Source organism: Paroedura picta, chromosome 3 (assembly GCF_049243985.1).
Source record: "Paroedura picta isolate Pp20150507F chromosome 3, Ppicta_v3.0, whole genome shotgun sequence".
In the NCBI taxonomy this organism is placed as follows: Eukaryota; Metazoa; Chordata; class Lepidosauria; order Squamata; family Gekkonidae; genus Paroedura; species Paroedura picta.
Genome location: NC_135371.1, coordinates 792,429 through 811,051, shown reverse-complemented (window position 1 = coordinate 811,051; position 18,623 = coordinate 792,429). Strand labels below are relative to the sequence as shown.

Here is an 18,623-nt window from a genome sequence, read left to right as displayed (position 1 = left end):
TTCTGGATGGGCAGTCTTGTCAGAGCTCTCTCAGAATACCTTCATGGGCAGCCTGGCGGGCTAGAAGGATAAAGGCTGGCTTGTTTATTCATTTCTTCACAGGGAGGCTGAACAAGAGAGCAGCAGCAGCAGCAGACGAGACAAGCAGAAGCGAAGAAGAGCAGAAGTGGAGGGAGGAGCAGATCACTGCCGAAGTGGCCCATTCCCCGGACGTTCCCCTCAAAGAAGAAGAAAGCAGTGATGGGAGAAGTTCTTCCGGTGCACGAAGCTTGCCTGGTAGATCAAAACCGAGCAGGCATCAAAGAAGGCAAAACCGGGAGAAACTATTTCAGTGGTCCGAGGGCAGGAAGAGCTCAAGGCTCTCTTTCCGGAAACGAAGCCACTCCGGGGCGAAACCCTTTAAGTGCTCGGAGTGTGGGAAGATGTTCAGCCACAGCTCCACACTTGCCTCCCACCAAAGAATCCACACCGGGGAGAAGCCCTACAAATGCACCCAATGCGGAAAGAGCTTCAGTCACAGTTCCAGTTTTAATTCGCATCAAAGAATCCACACCGGGGAGAAGCCCTACACTTGTTCTGAGTGCGGGATAAGCTTCAGCCATAGCTCAAGCCTTACCACCCACGAGAGACTCCACACGGCAGAGAAACCCTACACCTGCTCTCAGTGTGGCAAAAGCTTCATCCACAGCTCGGGTCTCGCGTACCATCAGAGGACCCACACAGGGGAGAAGCCATATAAATGCTCAGAGTGTGGGAAAAGCTTCAGCCGCAGCACAAACCTGACTTCCCATCAAAGAGTCCACACAGGGGAGAAGCCATACAAATGCCTGGAGTGTGGGAAAAGCTTCAAAGTGAGCTCCAATCTGACTTCCCATCAAAGAATCCACACAGGGGAGAAGCCCTATACGTGTGCTGAGTGTGGAAAGAGCTTCAGGCACAGCTCAAATTTTGCTTCCCATCAGAAAATCCACACAGGGGACAAACCTTACAAGTGTTCAGAGTGTGGAATGGGCTTCAACCAGAGTGCAAGCCTTACTTCCCATATAAGAACACATACTGGGGAGAAACCCTATAAATGCCTGGAGTGTGGAAAGAGCTTTAGCCACAGCACAAATCTGACTTCCCACCAGAGAATCCACACCGGAGAAAAACCCTATAAATGTTCAGTGTGCGGGATGAGCTTCCGCCAGAGTGCACGCCTGACGTCCCATCGGAGAATCCACACAGGAGAGAAGCCCTATAAATGCTCAGTGTGTGGAAGGAGCTTCAGCCAGAGTTCGAGTCTTACGTCCCACCAAGGAATCCACACCGGGGAGAAACCCTATAGATGCTCTGTATGTGGGAAGAGCTTCAGCCAGAGCTCAAGCTTAGCATCCCACCAGGGAATCCACACAGGAGAGAAGCCCTACAAATGTTCAGAGTGTGGAATGAGCTTCCGTCAAAGTTCACGCCTCACTTCACACCAAAGGACCCACACAGGCGAAAAACCATACACCTGTTCAGAGTGTGGGAAGAGTTTCAGCCAGAGCTCAAACCTTATATCCCATCAAGGTATCCACATGGGGGAGAAACCTCACAAATGCTCAGAGTGTGGGAAGAGTTTTATTCGGAAGGAGTACCTCACCTCCCATCAAAGGATACATACTGGAGAGAAACCATATGCATGCCCAGACTGTGGGAAGACTTTCCGCCAGAACTCAAGCCTCACTTCCCACCAACGAACTCACACGGGGGAGAAACCATACGGCTGCTTGGAGTGCGGGAAGAACTTTAGCAAGAGGTCAAGCCTGACCTGCCACCAGAAAATCCACACTGGGTACAAACCCTACAAATGTCCAGAGTGCGGAAAGAGCTTCCTTTGGGAATCCAAACTGAAGAGGCATCAAAGCAGCCACCGAAGGGAGAAACCCCCCAACTCCTCCGCCCGTGGGAAGCGCCCCATTGAGGGCCCTCACCGCACTTCCCATCAGACAGCCCACGCGGAAGTGAAACCAGAGGCCGGCACAAATGGTGACAATGGAGAAGAAACGTCAGGCCTCCCTCGGGTGTCGGGACCTTTGAAAAATTCACCTCAGGCAGAAATAATATGAGTTGGTGGCAGGTGGAAGGCGTGTCATGGCTGAACCGCTCCTGCCCCTGGAAGTGGTGTGTGTGTGTGTGTGTGGGGGGGGGGAGTTGGAGACCCATGCTTAATATGGGGGATTTGAAACCTCCTTTGCAATCCATTTTAGCAACTGGCTGCTGTTTCTTTCTTACCATTTCAGGCAGGCCTGTTTTAGTAACCGCCTGCTAGCTGCTATTTCTTCCCTGTTCAGGCAAACCCACCTGCATCCGGTGAGCAAAGTCACAAATGACAGAAACTGCCTTCTTTTGGACTTCACCTCTTCCTTGTGTGTCTGCGTTGCTGTGGTGTGCTGTGTGAGGTGTCCAATTGCACTTCCAACCATCCTGCTTCCCCCATCGCTCTTTTTAGCACATGAGCTGCCTCAGAGATTTTGTTAACAGTCTAAGCCGGGCTCTATAGAGCTATAATGCCATATTTATTCTTTATTTTTTAGATTTTTATCCCGCCACTCTCTGAAGACTTGTGGTAGATTACACAAAAACAAATTAAAACCCCATTAAAATAAAACATAATCCCTAACACCATTAATCCCATTAACAAACCCATAAAACAGCGGCATACTCCCCAATTCTACCCCAATTTACGCTCAAGCCATCACAGGTACAGGATCGCAGAGTGGAGTAGCTCTGGCCGGAGGAAGGGCCCCATAGTGGCACCATTGGAATCAGGCCCCACAACAGACACTTTGTGCGGTAGATGGGGCTGAGAGAGCTCTGCCAGGACTGCACTATCAAGACTGTGATGAGCCCAAGATCACCCCGCTGGCTGCATGTGATCTCAGTGGTGCCAGTATAGCATTATAGCAGTCAGCTTAGAATGGAGAGAAAGGGCAGATAACAAATACAATAATCAGGTTCATAGAAGTGGCAGGGGCCACACAGGCCTTCTAGTCCACCCCCCTGCTCAGTGCAAGATCAACCTAAAGCGTTCAGGATAACTATCTGTCCAGCTGCTGCTTGAAGACCGCCAGGGAGGGGGAGCTCCGTCCCAGTGAGTCTGGTCTTTCCCTGCTCCAGTCAACCCAAAGCAAAAGCCAAGCTTCTAGTGCAGGGGTGGCTAAAACATGGCTCTCCAGCTGCCCATGAGCCCCTGCCAATGCACCCTTGCAGGGTCTCATGGGAATTGTAGTCCATGGACATCTGGAGAGTGCTTTCTCTGAGCATGCCTGTGCCAAATCCACCAATTCCCTGGACAAATAGGATCTCTCCCTGCCCTTACCCAGTGCTCAAGCCACCAAATGTGGTAGAACCGGCCAGCTTCAGCTTTGCCAGGCCTGTCTTGCCTCACTCACCCCCTGCTCCGGATGGCTGCCAACTCTAGGGGGGACGGCGTAGCCATGAACGACCCGTCAGGCCATAAAACCAGGAGAGACAACGGCAATTGTGATTCACCAATTTATTCACAGCACTGCGGTCAAAACAGGTTCCTCGGAATCACCTCGTTTGGGAGTTTTCTTCCTCAGTGACTCAATTACAACTATTTTCCTGAGTTCAAATAAAGACGTTTTCAGTATCAATATAGCTGCCCATTTTTCCTGTCTAATAATATTATTAATCAAACCCAAGAGGCATTTTTTATTTTCAGGCATCGGGGACAGAGCCCCGCTGATGAGAGGCACCAAGCAGAGTTGTGTGACATCCAGCCCTTCGAAGGCAGAGGCTGTGGGGCCAGGCAGGACGGGGCCGGCGGAGGGAGGCTGCTTGCGGGGCCTGGGTGGGGATTCTCCCCGGTAGCAGAAGCTTCCGCACAGCTTTTGGTTGGGGCCGGTTCTTTGAAGCCTCAAACCGCCCCCCCCCCTCCCGGGCACACCTCAAATGCCTTTATGCCTGAATCCCACCACCATGACTGCACTGGTGTTACTGGGGAATACCAAACTAGAGGTGTAATTTTAAAGGCTTCAACCATTTTCATTAACAGAAATGAGTGTTATTGTTGTTGTACACTGCCCTGAGTCGGTGAGGAAGGGTGGCATAGAAATCCAATCCAATCCTTTAAATGTTCCTATTCATCCCAGTGCAGCGTTGCCCGGTTTCAAGGGGGCCTGAGTCGTCCGTCTCCACGTACGAGCTTCCTTCTGAGCTCTATCGGGGTGGGGCTAGCCTGGGACACACAGGTCAGGGCCCCAAAGCATCTCATCTCTCCCCTCAGACTCCCTCCTGGTGCGGCTGCCTCTCTGGAGAAAGCCTGCATCCAACTTGAGGGCCCAAACTGAGAGTGATGCGTCAGGCAGGGTTCTCTGCTGGGCCACCCTCCTACCATTCCCAGGCTGTCTCAGGCTGAGCTGAGCTGCTCTACAAGAACAGCTCAAAGAGAACTGGGACTGGCCCAAGATCACTCTGCTGGCTGCATGCGCGGGAGGAGAGGAGAATCAAATCCAGTTCTCCAACGGGAACCCTCCGCTCCTACATACGACCCGGTGCCGGCTCTGACAGCTCCTCGCTGAACTTAGCCTCGGAAATGTAATCAGGAGGGGATTTCAGGAGGGAAATCTGAATAACCGGCCAGCAGTGCCCTTCAAGACCACCTCCGGTTTAAGAAGACCCATCCTCCCTTTCAGCTTGTTCCCATTCAGAGCTGCCAGGCTCCGGCGGTTCAGGATCGTTTCCACTCCTGTGGCCAGTTACTAGTTTCCCAGATTTTCTGGTAAAAAAGCTTTGAATGGTGTATCTACTAAACCTTTGGGAAAGAGGCAGGATTCCACCCCCCCCCCAACCCCCACCTCCAGGCCTGTATGCAAACCTCATGCAGGCACCTTTCCAAGTTAAAAGTAGTGGGCTGAAATTCCTCAGCATAAAGACACTGTCCCCAAGGAGGAGTTCAACGGGACCCCTGAGGAGTCTGAGGCCTTGGCCCAGAGACTTCTCCAGGTCACTTCTGGCTCATGGAGTTGGGGGGAGGCGGAGCAGGAGGAGGGATCTGACCTCCTTCCTGGCACTCTCTGGGATGTTCTGGGGGTCAGTGAGGAGGGCAACTGAGACAGGGGGATTTGCTGCCAGCTCCATTCCAGAATACTGGATCACGGGGGGAGGGGGGGTTGACCACAGAACTGAGCAAGGGAACAAGCTTTCCTTTCAACCCAAAAAAGAATCCTATTGCCAGAATTCTTTGGGATTCAAGGATTACAAAGCACATAGCAGGCTGGAGTACAGCGATGATGGCTGTGCAATGTTTCTCAAGGACAACTTGTGAGATAAAAATGATTGTGACTAAAGGATGCCGGTTGGTCACACTAAGACCAGGCCAGAAGCAGAGAGGCTGCAGATAGATATTACCCTATTTCCCCACAGGATTCGGGAAAAGACGTGTTTTTGCCAGTTTTGTAGATGTCAGAAAGAGTTAGAGTGAGAGACAAGTAGTGAGCACTGCGTGGGTCTTCTTATGCTGTTGAAGACTCAACCTGAATATCTTTCTACACACCGAGCAACCAAACTCATCTTCCTGTGTGGGTTTTTTGAAGCTATTCAAGCCTGCATTCAAAAGGTTTCTCCACTTTATGTGTTCTCTGATGATTTTTACGATTCTACCTCATACTGAAACTCTTTCCACACATTGAGGTTTCAAAATGTTTCTCCCCTGTGTGGGTTCTCTGATGCCTTTGAAGATGGTGACTCGAATTGAATCTCTTTCCACACACTGAGCATTCAAAAGGTTTCTCCCCTGTGTGGATTCTTTGATGCTGTTGAAGACTGCCCTTCTGACTGAATCTCTTTCCACACTCTGAGCATTCAAAAGGTTTCTCCCCTGTGTGGGTCCTCTGATGTGTTTGCAGACTGCTACTGTTACAAAGTCTCTTTCCACACTCTGAGCATTTAAAAGGTTTCTCCCCTGTGTGGGATCTCCGATGCTGTCGAAGATTGGCATTGTCACTGTATCTCTTTCCACACTCTGAGCATTCAAAAGGTTTCTCCCCTGTGTGGGTTCTCTGATGATTTTGAAGGCGGCTACTCAGTCTGAAACTCTTTCCACACACTGGGCATTCAAAAGGTTTCTCCCCTGTGTGGATTCTTTGATGCTGTTGAAGACTGCCCTTCTGACTGTATCTCTTCCCACACTCTGAGCATTCAAATGGTTTCTCCCCTGTGTGGGTCCTCTCATGTATTCGCAGACTGGTACGGTGACCAAATCTCTTTCCACAAAATGAGCATTCAAAAGGTTTCTCCCCTGTGTGGGTTCTCCAATGAGCTTGAAGACTCCACCTCACACTGAATCTCTTTCCACAAAATGAGCATTCAAACAGTTTCTCCCCAGTGTGGTTGTTCTGATGATGCCGAAGACGGACACTGCGACTGAATCTCTTTCCACACACTGAGCATTCAAAAGGTTTCTCCCCAGTGTGGGTTCTGTAATGCTGTTGAATATTGCTTCTCTGACTGAATCTCTTTCCACACACTGAGCATTCAAAAGGTTTCTCCCCAGTGTGGGTTCTCTGATGCTGTCGAAGATGGCCACTCACACTGAATTTCTTCCCACACATTGAACATTCAAAACGTTGTCTGCCTTGATTCCTGGTGTTTTCTTTCAAGTCTTCATTTTTATCTCTGTCTTCCATTTCCTGATGAAGTTCCTCACCCTCCTCAGTCCTTTGATCTTCCCCTGCTGGAATAAGCAGAGTGATCCTGTTAGCCTTAAGGATACCTCCCCCCCCCCACAGCTGACCCCTTGCCCAGGAGTTTCTGAGCCTCCACACTGCAGGCCCCAGAAGACCTTGCCCCCCTCACCCAGCAGGCCGTAAGGTTAACAAACCCAACATCGCTCAGGAGCGAAGGGAAGAATAAGGATCAAGGCCCACAATCGGAACCAGTACCAGGGGGGTGGACCTGTGAAGCAAAGCACCCCAGGTCCCCTCAAAAATAGGAAAATAAGCCTAATAAATGTCATACATTCCAACGGTCATGAAAGGTCCACCCCCTGGCCCTAAAGCCATTAGCCTGGTCTCAGTCGGAGCCAGGGCCTTTTCGGCCGTGGCCCCATCCTGGCTGATGACTTCCCAGTTGCAATCCAGATCCCCGCTGACCCTCTGCAAGAACACGCTGGGCACCAGCAGCAAAGGCCCTTTGCGGAAGCAGCAATAGGAGGCCAATAAGTGCTCTTGCTGAATCTGACTGGGGAGGCAGCACACTGATCCGTATCGTCTTGCACCCAGGGGCACCCCACGTCCTTCGTGCAAGGAGGGAATGGAAACAAATAAACAAGGCTCGTAGGGAGAGTGTAAAGCTCAGCATGAGTTCAGGCTAGCAAGAAGAAAGGGTTCTTCAGTTCCATTCAAAGCAGGAAAAAAAATAGGGACACGGAAGGACCTTTGGCCCCCAGGACAGCCCCTTACCCACAAAGGCCACATTCTCAGCGTTCTCCCACATGACTTCCCTCCACAGAGCCCTTTGGGCCGGATCCAGCAGGGCCCACTCGGCCGAGGAGAAGGAGACGGACACGTCCTCCAAGGAGAAGGAGGGGAGACCCTGGAAGAGAAAGCAGACCCCCCCCCCAAGAGATCACGCCTGGCAGAGGGAAAGGGACAGGATGCAGGTCTTGGGAGGGGGGGAAGGGAGGGGCGTTCAGAGGACCTCTCGCCCAGACCCCTTGTAGAAACCGCAGGAGCAGAAGCCCCCCGAGAAGGGAGGAGGGCCCAGGCTGCCCCCTGCTCCTCTCTCCTACCTGGACCGGAAGAGCAGCAGCCGCTTCCTCCCCTCTGAAAAGAGGGAATCTCAACAGCATCTCTTCACTGCCTGAGAGAGACAAAAGGGGGGAGGGAGGGGGGGGAGGGAGGGTATCTGCTTGGTTATTCCGTTCTTCATGCAGCCTCTTTGCAGGGCTGAAAAATCTTTCCCTCTGTACACATTTTAAACCCTTCTGAAAGTAAGGGCCATTTCGCACGGCTTCAAAATAGCACAATGGTTGCTAATTGGAAACGCTACTAATTTGCCATAACCCACGACGTCGTAGACAATCTGCAACAATCCTGAAACCGACCCGCAAAAAGCGCTTCGTTGTAGCGCTTTCAGGGGAATCCAGAAAAGTGGATTCACCCTCCGGATAGCGATACACTCCTGCAACCAATCTGCAACACTAGCGCTAAAGACCTGTGCGTTACCATTGTTGCGGGTTCTTCAAAGTCCCTCCTCCTGAGCCTGTCCTCCAAACTTCCGGCGAAGCGATCGCCATTTTTTTTTCTCCGAGCGAGCGGGGATAAACGCACCAGCGAGCCTCCTTCTGTTTAGAGGCTTCCCTGGCTTCAGTCCTTCACCTTTAGTCACTAAGCACAAACCACATAAAAGCCCGTTTGCTGAAATAAAGTCCCTTTATTTTTTACACATTAATTCAGCCGAAAATCGGGCCCGTGAGAGGGGGGGGGGATTTTTTTTTTATCACTCGAGGCAGCGTGCCAACGATCATACAATCAAACGACAGCTCACATTAGGCAGCTGGATGGGTCTCTCCGTTGCAACGAATCTACCTAGATTCGTTGCTATGGGTCTGTTTTTTTTAAAAAAAAGCTTTCTTAAAGGGAAAGGGGCTGTTTGGGAGCATGCTAACGGCTGCCCATTGGCTGCTTGACGGCCAGGGGCGGGACGAGCTTGGCAATAGCGCTTCCTTTCTAGCGATTTCTGCCGAGACCGGAAGCCTGTGGGAAACGCTAAAAAACGCAACTGATTCCACTACAAAGGCAGGTGTGCAAAACGACGAATTCCACTACTTTAAATGGCGATTTTTCATTCCGCAAACAATTTGCAACAAAGATCCCCGTGCGAAAAGGCCCTAAATGTTGTGGGAGGCAGGAGAGAAGCCCCAGGGATGTATCGGCCTCAGGGATCTGTAAATGTTGCCCGTATATCTCAGACTACGGCAGGACCTGCATCTGGCCCAGGGGAGGGGGGTGTGGGGATGACGCTGCATGACATGTCACCGTCAAATGCGGCCCGGATGTGACTTAGAATCATCTGTGCACCACTCGGGGAGCGGTATAAATACTTGGTTAAGGGGGGCGGGGTGTCCGGGATACAGAACCCCAAGGGGCCAATCAGAAGGCCCACGCAGAGGAGCGCCTTCCGATTGGCCCATTATCCCACTGCCTGGAGGTCGCCGCGGCTCCGGTGAGTCGGAAGGAAGGCGGCCGCCCAGGGGGAGGCTTCCGTGAGGCCCTGCTCCGAGGCTTGCAGGGAAGCTGGGGAACTGGTGGGGAGGGGGGCAGCCGGGGGAGGCGGCCCTCGGAGCAGGCCCTCCGGGCCCCCGACACCCCGGGCCTGCTCTGGGACCCGAAGGGAAGCAGAGGGGTCAGCGGGGAGGGGGGCGGGCGGCGGAGCCTTCACTGTGGCACTCGGTACAGACCCACCGCGTCCACGATGTGCCAGGTCTGCTCTGAGGCCTGCAGGGGAGTCGGCGGGGAGAGGGGCCACCGTGGGAGGCTCCTCAGAGCAGGCCCGCAAGGAGCCTGGGGAGTCGACGGAGAGGGGGGTGGCCAGGGGGTGCCCCGGCCCCTTCAAAGCCTTTCGTTACAGACGGGCTTTGAAGCCTAGTAGAATCCTAGAGGTGGAAGGGACCTCCAGGGTCATCTAGTCCAACCCCCTGCACTGTGCAGAACACTCACAACCCTCATTCACTGTCACCTCCCCCACTTGAGCCCTCACAGAATCAGCCTCTCCGTCAGGTGGCTATTTCTTTAAACTCGTGTAGCCTGTGGAGGGTCTGGGCCGTCCCAGGCAGGGCTTCCTCTTAGGGAAGGAAGGCAGCCGTAATGGGGAGTATTTTAATACTGGGAGGCTTCACCCCCCCTGAATGTGCCCCCTCTCCTTTTCCAGGCATCCCAGTTAGGGGACATTGAGCACCGCAAATTAACTCCATGCTGGCTGAACATGTATTCAACCTCCCCACCCCTCAAATTCACAGGGTGCCCCAATCCCTTCCCGGCACGACCGTCCTTACCCCCGGAGAGGGCATCTGGGGCACGCTCCACAGCCTGCCCCTCCTCGGACGGAGCTCCTTCTGCCTCTGGGATTGCAGCTTCCGCCTTCACGGAGGGTCCCAACATCTGAAAGAGCAGCAAGGGAGAGGGGTAAGAGATGGAACGAAAGAGACCAAGCCGTGGGTCCTGCCCCACTCCCAGGTGCTGAACCCTTCTGTCAGCAGACCTGGTCAGTTTTCTGAAGGGATGAGAAATGCTCTAATATAGGAGAGGGGTAATTGAACGATTAACTCCTTAAATGTCCAGATGGGGGAACTTCAGGATAAGGCCAGAGACCGTGGCTTGAATGGGACCTACCTGGAGGAGCCCCCCTCACCTGCTCGGCCTGCCTCTCCTCCTGGGCCTGGCTGAGGAGGAAGCCTTCGGCCAGGGCCACCGCCTGGGCGCTGCTCTCCGGCCCGCATCCTCTCACCCAGCCCTGCATCTCCCGGGGCAGGAGGGCCAGGAACTGCTCCAGGATCACCCGGTCCAGCATCTGCCTCTTGGTGCACCTTTAAAGATTCCCATCCCCTCTGTGGAGTGGGTCTCCGACACCAGCTGCCCCCAGGCCCCCCACTGGGTCTCTGGATGGAACTGCGGCTGATTCCAAGCAGAGAAAAACAGGAGAAAATGCTGAACCCAAAAAAACTGGGGCAAGGAACCAGAAAGTTAAACGGATCTAAGCACACGGATCTATCAAAAACATCTTTTGATGTTTTATTGAAAGTTGTTTGATGTTTATAGTCTCTATAATGTTTCATGTAAGTTATAATGTTCTGTGTAAACCGCCAAGAGCTGCAAAGACATGGGCAGTATAGAAATCTAAATAAATAAACAAATAAATACATTGTGAAGAAAAAGTAGAAATATTATAATATATTAAAATAGATGTATTTATGTTGGAATTTTAACCAGCAAGTAATTTGGTGAAGACAGCCTTGAAGGGTTGTTGTAAAGAAGGCACTAAGCTGCCCCTGTGTGCTCACTAGTGGTGCCAGGTGGTCAGTGCTGGGAAGTGCAGCCATGAGCCGTGGAAAATCCCCAGCACGTGCTCTGAGGGCTTCTTTGGTAGGTAAGGAGCCAACCACCATCAGGCAGATATAAATATTCTATAAGGAGACTTAAGCAGATGAATAGGATATTTTTTCATGTAAAACCCCCGCTTTGGATACATCTTGGTCGGTCTTAAAGGTGCCCAACTGGACTCTGGTTTTTGTTTTGCTGAGCGAGGGTTGCCACCTCCAGCCTGGGCAATCCCCGGAGATTTGAGCCCGGGCAGGATAGGGGAAGAGAGAGGCCCCAGCCGGGTCTCCCGGGGGGAGGGGGGGCTGATCTCGGCCGCCTGGAGATTCCCGGTCCCGCCTGGAGCCTGGCAACCCTCGCTCGCTGGGGGCTGGAGCCACCCACAGAAGAAGATCCGCTTGGTTCGTCCCGGTTCCCCTGCCCCGGATTAGGAAGCCCCCCCCCACCACCACCACCACCACCGCCCCCACCCCCACCCCCACCGCGATGCAAAAGGGGCGCCAAACTGCAGGCGGGGCCTGGAGTTCTCCCGGGACGGCAGGAGATCTCCCGCTGGGAGAAACCCCGCCCGGGAGTCCAGCCCCCATCTCAGCCCCCCAAATGCTCACTCCCCGTGCAGGAGCCCACACCTTGCTCCCGAGGAGACCTCCTTCCCCTTCCCGGGACGGGGCTGCGCGGCTTTCTCCGGCGGCGGCGACTCCGGATTCCCTCCGCTTCCCTTTCCTCCTGCCCCTCCCCCACGTGCAGGCCCCTCCCCCAAAAAGGATCACTTCCTCCCCTCCCCTCCCCCCCTTGCTGCTCCTCTCCGGCCGGGGTCTCGGCGGGCTTAACCCTTTCCGTGCTGCAGGCTCCGGAGTAACTTTGGCCAAGGGGCTTCGCGGGGCGCCAGGCGGGGTTGACCTGGGCGCCGCCCGTCTGGGTTTGGGTCTCTTTTGGTTGCCACCTATTAATCCATCAATTCATGTATTGGATTGAGGCCGCGGGTCCGCTAACAGCAGCCAAGCGGCCGGAGAGGAGGCGCCTCTCGGCCCCAGCCCGGGAGAAGCTCCCGCTTGGACTCCCGCCTCCCGCCTGCCCCGCGGGGTGGGCCCCTCGGTGGGGAGCGACTGAAACCCCCTCGACCCGCGGCCTGGGGAGGCCCCGCCTCCTCCTCCTCCTCCTCCTCCTCCGGCCCGGGTGGGCGTCCTGGAGGGACCCCCGAGACCCCCTGAAACACCCTTCAGGCTTCCAGAAGCCCCCGGAGAGCCCGGGTGGTGCAGAGCACGGCTGGGGAGCAGAGCTGTGGACACGCCCATCCCATCCCAACAAGAATATTAGAAAATGGTGGAGTTGCAAGAGCCTCAGCTCCACTCTGACTGGGACCCAGTGGGTTGGGCAGATGGGTGCATGTCGTAGTGGGGGGGGGGCTTGGGGGCCAACTGGACGTGATGGTCCTGGTCGACCTCAACCCAGTGCCTGGCGGAGGAGCTCCCTTTTGCAGGCCCTGCAGAACTGTTTGGGTTCCCTCTGGATCCCCCCTGGGAGTTCGTTCCACCAGGTGGGGGCCAGGGCCAGGGCCAGGAAGCGCGCCTCCCATCCCTGTGCGGGGTGCAGTTAACACCAGCACCGTTTGCCAGGAATTTGCCAGGAATTTGACCTTTGATACCTCCCTTTCCATGGATGCTCAGGTCACTAAAGTAACCCGGTTGGCATTTTCCCATCTTCGCCAAGCCCGGCTACTAGCGCCCTCCCTGTCCTCCGATCCCTTGGCCACATTGATCCATGCTACGGGCTCTTCCAGACTAGACTACTGTAACTCGCTCTACACGGGCCTGCCCTTGACTTTGATCCGGAAGTTACAGCTGGTACAAAATGCGGCTGCCGGGGTCCTCACTGGGACCCCTTGGAGGGCCCACATCCAGCCGGTGCTTCGCCATCTGCACTGATTGCCAGACTGTTTCCAGGCAAAGTTCAAGGTTTTGGTATTAACCTTTAAGGCCATACGCGGCTTGGGTCCTACTTAACTTCAGGACCACTTGGTTGCTTATGCCCCCCGCAGGGCCCTTCATCTGCAGGCATGAATGTCCTGGTTGTGCCGGGCCCACAGGACGCTCGCCTGGCCTCGACCCGGGCCAGGGCCTTTCCAGGCCTGGCCCCAACCTGGTGGAATGAGCTCCCGGGAGAGCTGAGGGCCCTGCCGGAGTTGTCGACCTTCCGCTGGGCCTGCAAGACGGAGCTTTTCCGCCAGGCGCAGGGTTGAGGCCAGGGGATGCTGAACCCCGGCATGCCAACTGGGACCCCTTCCCACGGTTTAGTAGATCTGCACCCACTTCCCAGGGGAAGGAGACTTGGCCTCCAGCAAGGTGGGCGGTCGTCCACTGATTAGACGTTGCCACCGTCGTTCCATATTGTAAAGTGGGGGTTTTATGGAGTTTTACTGGTTTTTAACATTTTATTCTGTGAACTGCCGCAGGTTCTTGGGAAAAGCAGCGGTATATAAATCGATATAAACAAATAAACAATTAAACAAACAAATAGTTCCGCCTGGCGAAGGTGGTGAAATGCCACCTTTGTGACCTTGGTCCAGCTGGTGGCAGAGGTCATTGGACAGGGCAACTAGCCCTGTTTCCACCCCATGGCCAGGCCGGAAACCCGACTGAAGTGGGTCAAGGGCTGAAGTTTCCCCCAGGAATGCTGATATTTGGTCTGCAAACTTCCCCAGAAACGCCACATGTGAGACGGGGCAGTGGTTGTCAGGCTCCGGAGGGTCCAGGGATGGTTTTTTGAATGGCCCCACCACAGCCTCTTTTAAAGGGAGAGGTTGATTATTTCCCGGAGGGGGGCCCCAATTCTTATGTCTGTTCTTTTAAGAGCCATGGTGGACATTTTGGGACCCTGAGCACGGGTCTGTTCCACAATATGGCAGCTTCACGTACGGGCAGATCTTGATCCTTTTCGGGTTCAGGGCCGGAATCTGCCACTGCATCCCACTGCCTCTGTCACGTTTCCAGTCAGCAGATCCCTTGTAAAGAAACAGAAGCAAGGGTTTTCCTTGCTGTTACTGAAACCAAAACCGCAAGCAGAGTTCGCGGCATCCCTTGCAAGCCCTCGTTCACCTACGTACCCTGTCCCCCCTCCCCCAGGTGAAGTTTCCCACCAGTCAAAACTCATAAAAACCCTTTGATATAAACAGACTACCAGCATTACATGGCAAGAGAATAAAACAGGGGTCCAGGCTTTGTACAGGAATAAAATAGCTTCATGAAGATTTATTTATTCAGATTTTTATACCGCCCTTCCCTGTGGCTCTGGGCAGTTTATATAAAACAATTTAGGAATATTAACATAGAGCAGTATCAAGATCAATATAACAATAACAAGCCAACTGGAACAACTAGAACAATATTTCAACAACAGTAACTTTGACACTCCCTTGGTAGGTTTGACCTCTCAGTCTGGGGGGACCCGTAGATGTTATGGGTCGGTCGGCCTCAAGCAAATGCCCGGTGGAGGAGCTCCCTTTTGCAGGCCCTGCGGAATTGTGGGAGTCCCAGCAGGGCCCTGATCTCTTCGGGGAGCTCCTTCCACCAGGTGGGGGCAGGACTGAGAAGGCCCTGGCCCTTGTTGAGGCCCAACGTGCCTCTTTAGGGCCAGGGATGCTTTAGGATGCTTAGGGCTGATCCTGCACTGAGCGGGGGGTTGGACTAGATGGCCTATATGGCCCCTTCCAACTCTATGATTCTATGATTCTAGGGATCTGTAGCCAGTTGGAGGTGGCAGAGCGTAGAGCTCTTCTGGGGGAATAGGCAGGGAGGCGGTCTCTCAGATACACTGGGCCCAATGTTGGTATAATGTACCTAGTGACAGCTAACAGCGTGAAGTTGATCAAACTGATCTAACTGACAGGTACTGATCATGTGAGAAGTGTCAGGTGCACAGGAATGACACAGCACAAATGCTTCTATTGGCTGGATAGAAAGCTGATGCAATACTAGAGAAGGTTGCATGTACATAGGTTGTGTATATAAGGAGTGATGGGGAAGCTGTCTCTCTCTCTCTGAAATGCCATTGTGCGCGCAGCACTCTGCTGGATAACATGTAAATATTCTGTACATAAAAAAGGCTAAGGAACCTACAAACCTGTGTTGCTTGTGTTCTTCTGTCACATCGAAGTGACACACCACTACAACGGTTTCCGCTTCAAGGAACGCTAACACCCAAACCACATATGGCCTTAAAGGTGATTACCAAAACCTTAAGCTTAATCCGGAATTGAACTGGGAGCCAGTCGAGTTGTTGTGAATGCTGAAAAGGTGACCCTGGAGGTTGAAGGTGGGATTGTTGAAGAGTAAATAACTCAGCCGCCTGTGGCTGGAATCACTCCCCGAGGAGAGCCTTACTGGCTCGTGGCTTTGTTTTCGAGAGGCTTCTCTGAACTCTTGATCCTTCAGTACAATATTCACGCACTGAAGACAGCTTTGTCAGTCTTAAAGGTGCTGTTGTTGTTAGGTGCGAAGTCGTGTCCTTCCCATCGCGACCCCATGGACAATGATCCTCCGGGCCTTCCTGTCCTCTACCATTCCCCGGAGTCCATTTAAGTTTGCACCTACTGCTTCAGTGACTCCATCCAGCCACCTCATTCTCTGTCGTCCCCTTCTTCTTTTGCCCTCAATCGCTCCCAGCATTAGGCTCTTCTCCAGGGAGTCCTTCCTTCTCATGAGGTGGCCAAAGTGTTTGAGTTTCATCCTAAAGGTGTTACTGGATGCAAATTTTGTTTTGCTACTTCAGACCAACACAGAGTTAAAAGGGATCTCCTGGGTCATCTAGTCCACCCCCCCACAATGCAGGACACTCAAAACGCTATCATTCATCCATATATAACTAAAGAAGCCTTTTTTGCTATGTTTAGCACTTCTTGCTAGCCTAAGCTCATATTGAGCTTTAGCTTTTCTAACACTCCCTACAATTATTGGTTATTTGTTTATACTCATCCTTGGTAATAAGGCCTTCCTTCCATTTCCTACATGATTCTTTTTTATTCCTCAAATCATTTGACAGCTGTTTATGGAGCCACCTTAGCTTCCATAGGCTCCTTCCATTTTTCCTTCTCAAGGGAATTGTTTGTGATTGAGCCTTCAGTATTTCACTTTTAAGAAACTCCCAGCCCTCCTGGACTCCCATCTCTTTAAGTCTTTCTTCTTTTGTGGTTTTTTTAAAGCTTTTGTAGCATGCATTCAAAAGGTTTCTCCCCTTTGTTTGTTCTCTGATGACCTTGAGAATTCGACCACATACTGAATCTCTTTCCACACACTCAGCATTTAAAGGCTTTCTCTGCAGTGTGGATTTTCTGATGCTTTTGAAGTTTGCCACTCTCAATGAATTTCTTACCACATCTGGAACATTCAAAAAGTTTCTCCCGTGTATGGATTCTCTGATGCTTTTGAAGACTGTCACTTCGATTGAATCTCTTTTGACACACTGAGCATTCAAAGGGTTTCTCCCCCGTATGTATTCTTTGATGCTGTCGAAATTGGCCTCTCTGACTGAATCTCTTTCCACACTCTAAGCATTCAAATGGTTTCTCCCCTGTGTGGGTTCTCTGATGTTGCTGAAGACTGCCACTCTGACTAAATCTCTTTCCACACTCTAAGCATTCAAAAGGTTTTTCCCCTGTGTGGGTTCTCTGATGCTGCTGAAGGTTGCAACTCCCACTGAATCTCTTTCCACACACTGAGCATTCAAAAGGTTTCTCCCCTGTATGGGTTTTCTGATGCTGCTGAAGATGGCCACTCTGACTGAATCTCTTTTTACATACAGAGCATTCAAAAGGTTTCTCCCCAGTGTGTGTTTTCAGATGCTGTTGAAGATTGCTACTCTGAATAAATCTCTTTCCACACGCTGAGCATTGAAAAGGTTTCTCCCCGGTATGGGTTCTCTGATGTTGCAGAAGTATTCTACTCTCACTGAATCTCTTTCCACATACTGAGCAATCAAAAGGTTTCTCCCCTTTGTGTATTCTCTGATGATTCTTAAGACTGAACGTCACACTGAATCTCTTTCCACACACTGAGCATTCAAAAGGCTTTTCCCCAGTATGAGTTCTATGATGCTGTCGAAGATCGCTACTAACAGTGAATCCCTTTCCGCACACTGAGCAATCAAAAGGTTTCTCCCCAGTGTGAGTTCTCTGATGATTCTGAAGACTGAACCTCACACTGAATCTCTTTCCACACAATAAGCATTCAAAAGGTTTATCCCCAGTGTGCGTTCTCTGATGCTGTTGAAGATGGCTCCTCACACTGAATCTCTTTCCACACACTGAGCATTCAAATGGTTTCTCCCCAGTGTGCATTCTCTGATGCTGTTGAAGATGGCCACTCACACTGAATTTCTTTCCACACACTGAACATTCAAAAGGTTTCTCCCCAGTGTGGCTTCTGTGATGCTGTTGAAGATGGACACTCTGACTGAATCTCTTCCCACACAATGAGCACTCAAAAGGTTTCTCTCCAGTGTGGATTCTCTGGTGCAGTTGAAGTTGGCCACTCACAGTGAATCTCTTTCCACACACTGAGCATTCAAAAGGTTTCTCCCCGGTGTGGGTTCTTCTATTCTGTCGAAGATGGCTACTGTGACTGAATGTCTTTCCACTCACTGAACGTTCAAAACGTTGTCTGACTCGATTCCTGGTCTTCACCTTCAAGTCTTCATTTTTTGCTCTGTCTTCCATTTCCTGATGAAGTTCCTCACGCTCCTGAGCTTCCCCTGCTGGAATAAGCAGAGTGATCCTGTTAGCCTTAAGGATAACTCCCCCTCCCCCACAAGATCCACAGCTGACCCCTTGCTCAGGAGTTTCTGAGCCCCTCCATTCTGCAACCCCCCAGAAGGCCTTGCTCCCCTGTGAAGCAAAGCGCCCCAGGTCCCCTCAAGGGTTAACGTGATTGTTAAGGGGCCTCCTCTGAGTTGCAGGTCGTTGGGACTTGACTCTCCCTGCAGCTTTCCTTTTCCAAGGCTGGACTCAGGATTGGGGGAATTAACTAATCCTCTATTCCGTGGTGGAACCGGGAGGAAGCAGATAAGGAGACTATTAAAAGCCTCTGTAAAATTCCATCAGGGTTGACCCTTGATGGGGTCCTGAGGACCATCTGACCCAAGAGAGGCCGAGAGCATCATGCGGTCATATTATTGTTTATCACACGGCATGTCCAGCCAGGAGAACTGAGGGTTACGTGGCAGGACAAGGGGCTTTTAAGGTGGTTTCCCATTTCATGCCTCCGTGTCATGACTCCCCCCTCCCCCCGTGTTCAGGATCCCCAGCCCCAAAGAAACCAAAGAGGCCTGACCGAGGGGGTGGCTACCTGGGGATTGAAGTTCCTGAGACTTTTACTTACAGTTGCATAGAAAGAACAGTGCTTGTGAAAAGTACAAAAAAATCCTGGGAAAAACAAAACTAGGAACATACATTCCAACGGTCATGAAAGGTCCACCCCCTGGCCCTAAAGCCATTAGCCTGGTCTCAGTCGGAGCCAGGGCCTTTTCGGCCGTGGCCCCATCCTGGCT

At 52.3% G+C, this 18,623-nt stretch overlaps 3 protein-coding genes across 6 annotated transcripts in view; 1 reads left to right on the top strand and 2 right to left on the bottom strand.

Annotated features, from left to right (window-relative positions):
• Positions 1-3,641, top strand: part of LOC143833797 (uncharacterized) — a 32,219-nt gene extending 28,578 nt beyond the window's left edge. The window contains exon 17 of the mRNA XM_077330023.1: positions 103-3,641. Coding sequence (XP_077186138.1) covers positions 103-2,090 — 1,988 coding nt within the window. The 3' untranslated portion in view covers positions 2,091-3,641. The remainder of the gene's footprint in view (positions 1-102) is intronic.
• LOC143834056 (uncharacterized) lies at positions 3,506-11,511 on the bottom strand. The gene is made up of 5 exons (XM_077330611.1): positions 10,399-11,511; positions 10,043-10,148; positions 7,778-7,848; positions 7,449-7,581; positions 3,506-6,721 (listed from the first exon to the last, which is right to left on the bottom strand). The coding sequence occupies exons 1-5, from the start codon at positions 10,555-10,557 to the stop codon at positions 5,646-5,648; spliced, it is 1,545 nt and encodes a 514-aa protein (XP_077186726.1). The 5' UTR covers positions 10,558-11,511; the 3' UTR covers positions 3,506-5,645.
• A 2,810-nt stretch (positions 11,512-14,321) lies between these two features.
• The window catches only part of LOC143833973 (uncharacterized), a 47,535-nt gene continuing 43,233 nt past the window's right edge, over positions 14,322-18,623 (bottom strand). For 3 of the 4 annotated variants that reach the window (XM_077330381.1, XM_077330383.1, XM_077330382.1), the window contains exon 5: positions 14,322-17,831. In XM_077330381.1, the coding sequence (XP_077186496.1) occupies positions 16,375-17,831 (1,457 nt within the window). In that variant the 3' untranslated portion in view covers positions 14,322-16,374. The remainder of the gene's footprint in view (positions 17,832-18,623) is intronic. The other variant, XM_077330384.1, reaches the window with a different exon arrangement.